General features: G+C 42.5%; 1 protein-coding gene across 1 annotated transcript; it reads right to left on the reverse strand.

The window, feature by feature from the left end:
• Positions 1 to 1,061: 1,061 nt before the first annotated feature.
• On the reverse strand, positions 1,062 to 7,711 carry LOC146516222 (ras-related protein Rab-33B-like). The gene is made up of 3 exons (XM_085163906.1): positions 7,118 to 7,711; positions 4,223 to 4,401; positions 1,062 to 4,134 (listed from the first exon to the last, which is right to left on the reverse strand). Exons 1-3 carry the CDS (start codon positions 7,334 to 7,336, stop codon positions 3,804 to 3,806), a joined length of 729 nt encoding a protein of 242 aa, XP_085020032.1. The 5' UTR covers positions 7,337 to 7,711; the 3' UTR covers positions 1,062 to 3,803.
• Positions 7,712 to 10,048: the final 2,337 nt, after the last annotated feature.

Raw genomic sequence — 10,048 nt, forward strand, 5'->3', positions numbered from 1 at the left:
ATTGTAAGGTTTTACAATTGTAAAAATATAAGTATGCATATATCAATAACATTGAAGCACAATACACACAAATCAAAAACAGGTCACAACTTTGCAATCATAAAATATTTACAATAATTAAAAACTTTGTAAATCTTAATTTTTAAAAAAATTAGGAATAGTTTATAGTTAATAGTACTTGGCCTTTTTGTGGCAATTACTTTGTATTATTTTTGTAAGTAAAATAAAATTATTGAATCTTTACAGTGTGCACGATCGCGGCAAAGCCTTAAACCTGTAGCTGAAGTGGAAATTTGAGATAAAGTGAGTAATTTTACTCTGAGACGTTTCCTGTACAACCATCATACATTGCTGGTTAGGTCAGACCAAGAAGTGCCAAAATATTATCTCATTAAAGTCAGACTTAGCATTTTTCTGATATAATGGACATTGTGTTATAAGACTTAGAAAGGACAGGTTGTAGTAGGGCTTTAAACCTCAAAACATCAGACCCTACACTCGCTTTACACTGAGTTCCCAAGTCATTTTTTAGTCCCCAGTTTAAAACTCATTAAAAACTGTTCAAAGTTTACATGCTCCAAGCTAAACCCCCACGATGAAATTATCAGGAGGCCTTTCCTCTCTTGAACCACCTGCAGGAGCTTCATAGAGCTTCTTTTGGTAAGTTTACAGGTGCAGTAAACGTACAAAAACAGCGATTAAGATTTTACTTAAAAATCTCAGAGTAAGGAAAGCAGCCTCTCCTCTTCTGGTTCCACTCTTCCCTGCATTCAGAGAGACACGCCTACTGCTGAGCTGTTGAATGTTGCACAGCTGTGATACTTTCGTGTGTGCACACGTCCTTAAACACCGGACGCTGGCTGTTGTTTGGCTGTAGGATCTGCAGAAGTCTGGCCGTTCGACTTTAATCATGTGACAAGCTCTGAATCATCGATTAGACAAAGTCGTGAAGCCACATGTGATGCACTTTTCCAACGCCCACATCACGCACAAGACCTGAGTATGACTGCTGCCGAGTCCGCGGGCAGCCAGGATGAGATGGTGATGCATCAAAACACCACCAGCTCTCAGGAACTATTTGAGTAAATTTTAACTGAGTAAATTTCACTCTGTGACCCTTGGATGGGCTGCATGTTTGACACCCCTGGCACAGGATGATTTGACTCAAAGTTTTTAAGCACCGGAGAAACCAGAAGCCGAGATGTTTGCTTTCTTTTGAATATTATTGAACCAAATGACACGGTGAGTCATTATGGTAGATGGAGGCACAGTGCCAGGGTTGGTGGGTGTGACAGTAGGAAGAAAAGACGTTGCACAATCACACTAAGTTTGTTCATTTGAGTAACAGAGTCAGTTTTTCCAAAAGCCTGGAGTTATATTTTGGTGCCATCACATCCCAGAGACGGCTCACATCTTTGCAGATGACATTTCCAAAACGAGGAAACTCACAGAAAGAGCATCCAGACCAGCGGTGTCAAACTTACAGCCCAGTTTGGCCACTGAAACCACAGTACTGCCTCAAATAACCACACCTGCACCGCTCCTTGGGTTTACACTTTGAGTAATAAATACACAAAAGCTCATTACCTGGACTTGGTCATATAATTAAAACCTGAATTCTTTTTTTAATTTACAGAAAATTTCTTATGGACCCACTTTAAAAAAGAAAAAGAACGAAATTCTGTGGTGAACAAGGAACAGATTTAATAGTTAATCTTTTGCTTACTTTGGTGTACTACACTAGGCTGTTAGACCAACAAGACTATAAGTAAAAATCAAAAACTGTTGACCTCCTGCTTTGCAATTTTCACATTTTCTTGACTGGCTGGTTCTCTGTTTACATCCCTGATTGATACAGATAAATAGCACACATATCAAGATATATGAATTCGTAATTTTAGGGTAAACTGCGTTTTTAAGAGCGCATTCTCAGAGCTATGTGCTTTGCTTTAATGCATCCAGTCATATTGGACATGTTGGATCTGTGGTATCAGTTCCTGGGTGCACATTCAGTTTGAGTCAGTGAATAACAGCAGCTGAGGAAGCTGTAAGTTTAATGTGACTCGTGCAAGGTAGGAGTTTAGCATTTGGAGTCGAGTGGGCTGCTGCTCTGGGTTACAGGATTTTCTGTTAAATTCTGTGAAAGCTGAGCTGCTCGTAGACGATTGCATTACGTTGTATTTATGTGTGAGAAGCAGTGTTGGGAAGGTTACTTTTAAAATGTATTCCATTACAGATTACAGAATACATGCCCCAAAATGTATTCTGTAACGTATTCCGTTACGTTACTCAATGAGAGTAACGTATTCTGAATACTTTGGATTACTTAATATATTATCATGCTGTTTACAACTACATGAATGTACTATTGCTGTGATTTATTACTGTTACTGAAGGTCCGCGGCTCCGAACCGTAGTAAAGGGACCTCTGGCTAATACGGTGGGTTCTGTGTCGGCTCATAGACGAAAACTAGCTTTACTTTGTTGTCTGGGTCAACTTTGCTAGCGAGAGACAGAGAGAGGCGTTGAAAGGCTGCTCCAACAGAACTTATTGTTTTTGGAGGAAAACACGAACACGGTGTACAGTCGAGTCTTAATAGCTTACTTACAACTGGGCTCGTCAGGCTCTCTTCTTGGCTGCAGTGGTTATTATTATATTTACATGCTTCCAGCTCCCGTTTTTGCTCGATGACAGCGCCTACTTTTCCTTTTTCTCCCTCCCTCGCTCACAGACACATAACAGGTATGGCAGTCCATTCTCCCTGCAGCACGGACTACACTGCCTATGATGCTACATTCTTTAGAGCTATACCTGTAACATTCTGCTTATTAGCTTAGCACAACAACAACAAAAAGGCCTCTCTCACCCAGGAAACACACAGAGAGAGAGCGGCACCCTGTAACCATGGCAACCGTAACGCTGCCACCTGGAACAACAGCACGTAGCTGTCAAACAAAACCCAAACAGTCCTGACCCGCCACAATATGAAACAGGGAAGTACCGCCGTGTAATCCATTTATTTCAACAAAGTAACTGTATTCTAAATACCACCTTTTTAAACGGTAACTGTAACGGAATACAGTTACTCATATTTTGTATTTTAAATACGTAACGGCGGTACATGTATTCCGTTACTCCCCAACATTGGTAAGTAAGTAATCGCCTGACACTTTCTAAATCCACAGTAATGGCTCAAAATTTTCATGACTATTTACTCCATGTTGGTAAATCGCAGCCCTGTTTCTGAGCTGTTATTTTACATGAATTAAACGTGATCTTTAGCTTTAAATCGACTTGCAGAGTGGGCACAATGTCACAACAATGTGTGAATATCATGCATTTTTATTATTTTATTCATCGTAAAAACAGAAATAAAACACCTTTTTATAGAGTCCTCATCCTGCCGTGGTTTGCATATTTGTGCATACGTCACAGATGGAGATTACACACCTGTGCTTCCTCACTCATAGCTCCTCCTGCAAAGCCTCCTCTCTCCTCGAGACGCACTGCAGGCACCGAGATACAAGAAGGAAAGAGGAGACAAGGAGGCACAAAACAGGGAAATGAGAAAACCCTGAGCTCAGCCAGTGAGACCACACACGCTGAAAACAAACAGCGCCACTGCATCGAAAGCTCACTTGCATGTTTACATTCACAGTATTTTATTTTGCAGCTTTTGTAAACACTGAGATCACAAATATACACTAAATTTCTGAGTGGCACTTTTTGCATTTTTAAGAGTTTAAATATTAAAGTTCTGTGTGGGAGGGACTGGATTGGCATGTCCTCGTCCTCCTCGCTCTCAGCAGCAGGTCGTCGGCTCCTTCTCGGCCTTCTTCTTGTTAGCGAGTTTAAAGGAGCCGCTGTACGCCAGGGAATTCGCTGTCGGGAGTTTCTTCTGTCTCTTCAGCCTGAGGCTAACAGCGGTGACGATGTCCTCCACATTATCCTGCTGATACAGTGCCTGCCGGCTACCTTGCTGTCCGCTCGTGCCTTTCTTTGGAGGATCCTTGGCGGATGTCTCAAAGAAGATCATGCCGTGGGCTTTGGAAAAGCTCACTGCCCGCTCCTGGCTCACCTGGCTGTCAGTCTTTTTGGGGTCACGGAGGTCACTCTTATTCCCCACCAGGAATCTGAGAGGAGATGAGGAAATGAAAGGTCACAAAGAGTCTGGTCCAAGTTAAACAAACACTTTTGCACACAGAGAAGCGATGCAGGTACCTGGGTATGTCCTGGCCGAGGGAGTGCTGCCGGCATTCTTCTACCCAGGAAGTCAGGCCGCTAAAGCTGGCAGGACAGGTGACATCATAAATGAAGAGCACCGCGTGGACGTTACGGTAGTAGTGTTGCACCATGGATTTACGAAAGCGCTCCTGTCCGGCTGTGTCCCACAGCTGGAGCTGATGGTGACGAGGGGAAGTAAGAAAGGAAAGAAAGTGAGAGGCTGATTCTTCTTGAAGGCTGGTGCTGACACAAGCACGAGGAAAAGGACGGAAGGAACAGTGAGGAAGTGTTGATATTTGTTAAACTCAGTGACATACAATGAGTCATTTCTGAGAGGGAACCAAAAAAAGGAATAAACAAGCCGATCCTGTTTTTTTTTTTTTAAACCAACGATTTCTCTTCAAGGCTTTGTCAAAGTTTATTCAAAGTTTCAAAACCCCCCGACCCCTCAGAAATACAGTCCTCATGTCTGCAGAAAAGACATTAAACATAACTACATTAATGCAAAAATAAGGAAGAAACTTGACAAAGAGGGGCACGCAGACCAGGAGACATGGCACCCAAAAACAATCCCGAACAGAAATCCGTGGAGGAGCTCTGAAATGCCAAAGTTCGTGGCCTTGGCCTTTAAAAGCCAATCAACAGCTGAAACAGGAAATGCATTAGCCAATCATCCCATTGCACTGCACGCCTCTACATGTGATCTCAGTAAAGATGGTGGCGACTTTATTAATGTAACTTATTGGGGCTTATTGGATGCGCAGCATCAAAACAAAACATGCTGTTTGTTCGGTTCTCCTGTGGGACGCAGCCATAACGGTGCAAACCTGTGTTGTCTTCCCATTCAGTCATTTAGGGGCTTCAAATAACTGTCTGGATTCGGACCAAGATGGCGGCTGAGCTGCAAACGGACAAAACCAAACAGGGCCCAAAGGTTAGACGTGGCCTGTGGACCAGACCTTCTCAATCTGGCTACAGTCAATTTACCGGTCAATATATTCTTGCCCACACCTATAACTGATAAGGAGTGGTTAGTGACACTCTGAGGAGTGCTGGTTTTCTCTTAGAGACAGGGTGAGGAGCTCAGTTTCTACAGGGGCGCCTCCAGATGCCTCCCAACTGCTACACAAGGTATTTCAGGCGTTTCGAACTGGAGGAGATCCAGGACGCGATGGAGAGATTCTGCTTCTTGGATTGCTCAAAAGCACATCAAGGTCTACCAAGAGGAGCGGAAGGAGGTGAACGAGTTCTGGACATCTCTGCTTAAACTCCTGCCGCAAACACCTGGACCCAGTGACATGAAAGTAGATGGATGCTCCATCAGCAACCTAAGCAGTGCTGCATATCAGACTTTAGACCTGATGTATGCCAAATGACATTTTGAGTTCAGTGAGATTTTTATCTTCTAACTTTCATTTGAAGTTGTAATCTTTTTCAGTTGTTAGCACATTAGCCTCAGTCAGTGAGTCAGTTTGGGGTGAGGACTCTGGCCACTCCTGATCCCAGTGACCCCTGAAACAGAAGCAAGCATCCCGGGAACAATACTGTTGGATCAAATCAGCATTAGCAGGTGGCGTTAAAGCATATAGTGTTTACTTCCTGAAACTTTTGGATAAATATCTGACACGATGTGTCAAAATCATATCTGAGTTTTTCTAGTGACCCACTGATATTGTGAATTTGAAGAATATATGTTGGCATCCTGTGTGGATATATGCTTTCTAACGCTACAGCACAATTTGAATATTTCTAAAATATTATTTTGCAGAAACTTTGGCACCACTTTACGAGCCACTCATGTACAGACGTTGAGTATTTTAGGTAATTAGATCTATGCTCTGAAACCCTGAAAGCAACATTTAAAATATGCTTAATACCCACACCACCAGGATCTAGTCTTTAAGGCAGGACCTGAAGTAGCTGCCTCTAAAGCTCTGAAACACTTCTGAATTATTGTGGAGCTGCTTATAGAAACATTACTAAAACAAATGATTCATCCTGATTATCTGGTTTTCATTATCACTTAAATTCAGTTCAATTGAATCTTAGGAGTCGCCACCTGCTGGTTATTAGAAAGAATGTCCGGTTTGACTGCACTGGATGGACCTAAAAAACTTCTGTCGACTGACTTGATCACAAACTTACGGTTTAAGATTCTGGGCTGTTGTTAAACTGTGTCAGACACTGGTAACTAAATGCACCGCTAAGCAAAAGGGAAAAAATAACCTAAGGTTACAAATCCTGTGTCGCCACTCAGACACACTTCCTCTATCATGTGGTCATTTCAAAAGACCAACTGAGACTCACATTTTTAGTTAATACCGGATTCGATTTTCATTTCAACAAAACAAACAAACTTTCTCCACAACCTAACTACAGCCTAAAAATCTAATGTGTGTTTTTGTGGCTGTGGAAGCTCGCAGTGATTTAGAGGCTGACACAGGTCTGCAAACACAAGCGGGTCTGCTGATTTTCTGCCATCCAGAGAATTTTTCAGTTGTTCAGTCTGGGACAAATAAGTGTGTGTTAATGCAGCAGAGCCACACTGCAGTGTAGACACTTAATTAACAGCGATCCTGAGAACATCAGGACAGAGGAGATAAAAACGTTTTAACAACATAAACCCGAGGAATCGAAGCCCGGCTCACACGTGCTTATCTGTTTTTCCTTTTATCGTGAGGGTAATTTGAAAAACAAACAAACAAATAAACTCACAGAAATTATTTCCAAAACTTCAACAAACCAAAAAGTTACTTAATTGTTTGGGGATTTTCAAAATAAGAGTTTTAGTTATGCGTAAAAGTTGTCGTTCAGAACCCTTATTGGGGCAAATATCTCCAACTGGGTTCATTAATGCTAGCTTTTTAGTGGTGGATGATAGTCACCATTTACCTTGATTTTCTCTCCATCGATTTCAAGCACTCTTTCGCGGAAGTCCACGCCGATGGTAGCCTCCGATCTGCAGGGAAACTCCCCGGCGCACAGTCGGTGGGTGAGGCAGGTTTTACCCACCCCGGAGTCTCCAATCACAAGCACCTTAAATGTTCGACAGCGGGTTAGCAGTGAGGAAACACTACCCAAAGAACCGGAAAACTCGAGAGACGAATCCATGTAGCCAGAGTCCTTCAAGGTAATAACAAAGCGCAAAAAATGCGCACTTGGCTTCAAACGGCGTCTCCAAAGATGCAGCCTCCCTCCCGTCTGACCAAAACTTCTGCAAACACAAAATCTTCTGCTGGTTTCGAAAACTTTTCCAACAACTCCGTGCAGACTATTCACAGTGCTGCCCAGCGTGGGTGTGAGGAGGAGGACCCGGCGTTTCACTGTGGTGATGAGGGTGGAGAATCCAGGGTCTCAGCTTCCTGGCACATTAACGTGATTGGCTGATTTTAGTTCCTTTCCCTTTTAAGTGTTTTTAATTCACAACAGCGCGGGACATGGTGGTACCTTCTCCTGCCAGTGCTGGAAATAACAGGTCATCTTTTTTTTTTTTTTTTTTTTGGGGGGGGGGGGGGGAAGGGGGGAGGGTCAGAACATAAAGACGCGCGCGTTCACTGCAGCTGACCTCTTCAGCACGATGCTGCCCCCTCCTGGTGGGGGCGCCAAGTGACTCCGCATCCTGCTTCCCGCTCATATCCATCAAGTTTGGTGGTTCCCTTTAATGCTGTTTCTTCATTTGTGCTTAATTCTACTTTATATTGTACATGATGAGTTGGTCAGCATGAACCGTGGTGCCACCTGAGTGCAGAGATGAGGCCTCACTCTGTGACAGGAGACGGCTACATTTTAAAAACTACTGGATTTTATAGGAATTTTAGGATAGCAGAGGAAAAACAAACACTGGTTAGTGAGAATCGCGGGTTTCCAGCTGTAACTGACAAGGGCACAAACATTAAAACTTTATTAAAATCACAGCTTTAAGTTAAATTGGTGCTTTGGAAGTTTTCAGTGCCAACGTGATGGATCAGAGAGAAGGTCTGTTTTCAAATTACTTTTTCTGGTAGCATCCACACCAGGTTTTCACTCATAAATAACCAAAAACTGCATGCTTAGATTAACAATCAAACATGATTAAAAAAAAATACAGATTTTTTTTCCTCCCCTAAAATAAGGTTTTCAGCTCTTAGTAACCAGATATACTTTTACCATCTTTACTGTTACAGTAGGGAGCACTGCCATCGCACACCAAGACGATCTCAGGTTCAGGTTTTCAATGTTCTCTGTGTGCTCGTGAAGGATATTAGGCTATTTGGTGATTTTAAATTACCGTTCTCTCTGTACTGGCCTGCTGCCCTCTGACAGTTGGAGTGGGCTCCACTGACCTTGAACTTCATAAGCGGTTTCAAAATAAACCATTTCAGACTACCCAAGCAGCTGAAGTCACCAGCGTGGCTATAAAATGATTTATCCCATTTTGTTCGGCAGGATTTGCTGAAAATAAGTGAATGCACAACTTTTTGTCAAATACAGGGGCAAAGCCTTTAAAGCACACAGTGTGATCATGCCTGTGTGAGCAGGGAAAGGCTCTGATAAAGTACCAGGACCTAATTCTGGGATTTTCCCTACAACACGTAAGCACTGATCAGCACAGAGGAAGCATAAAAGTCTGTTATCTGACAGAAGTCTGTGCATTGTTCTGTTATTTTTGGCCATTTGATACTGAGTTTAAAGTACTTCTTTAACTTAAAACCAGCTTTTAAAAAAATAAGAACTGGCCAAACAGTTTTGTTTTTTAAACCACAGTCCTGGTGAATTCAGGAAAAACCCTGCACCTTGCTACTTTGTGACAGGTACGAAATCACATTTGTTACCACTGAACTGTCTCTAAATAAAGAGGTAGTGCTGACACAAAAGGGAAACCCCTGGTGTTGGATAATCAAGCCAACACAGCAGTAACAACAACTGCAGTTTTTCTAAAGGCCACATGAGTCCACAGACGACTTCACAGTCGAGTTTGTGCTTGAAGTTTCTGTGAATGAAATGTTTATATTGTATTCGTCCATTATTCTGTCTAAGGTAGCGACTGAGATGCCCTGTCCTTTCTCATAAAGGCTGCTGCATTAAGATCACCCACAGGAAACTCTTCCTACTCCGATTTGAAATGTTCCCACTCGTCTTTTTTATTATTATTATTGGGATTTTTAACACTCGACACTATGAAGCACCATTTGAAAAATCGTGAAAGCCATTTCATTTTATTTTATTGGTGAAACAGTCCTCCTGAAATAATCACACAGAACAAAATTTTTTGCAGGCGTGTGGATTTTCCTCCAGCTCACACAAAACAGCTGCTGCACATTCTTGACGTTCGGTTACTAAGCCCGCATCGGTGTCAGAGGGCTTCGTGACCCACTTCCACTCAAGGTTAGTTTGTTTGAAACAGCAGGTAAAACCTGGTCCTCGCGAAAGCTTTAACTAACCCCTGCAAAGAAAACACGGGCAGCTCAGGGAGGCTAACAAGCATTTTTTTTCCTGTTGGTTTTAATACAAAAATCCAGAGATATCATACATCACCATCTCAGATTTCATCTTTCACATTAGAACCAAAATCAGAGGAAGAAGGGGAAGAAAAACAAAATGTGGGGGTGGCACAGAAGAAGTAAAACAGCTTCCAGATGTTTGTACGTTTACTCGCCTTTGTTCGTGTCTTATCATTTTGGCAAAGGGGGGGGCAGTGGATGTTGACTTCAGACTTTCAAAGTTAGCAGAGAAGAAGATCCCTCTGAAAGCACTACAGGCTCATAAACGCCTTCACCGAAAGAGTCTCTGTACATCATGCAGATAAAAACCATTTCTAAAGAGCAACAACACAAGTGACTCTGC

This window comes from Neolamprologus multifasciatus, chromosome 6 (genome assembly GCF_963576455.1).
Source record: "Neolamprologus multifasciatus chromosome 6, fNeoMul1.2, whole genome shotgun sequence".
In the NCBI taxonomy this organism is placed as follows: domain Eukaryota; kingdom Metazoa; phylum Chordata; class Actinopteri; order Cichliformes; family Cichlidae; genus Neolamprologus; species Neolamprologus multifasciatus.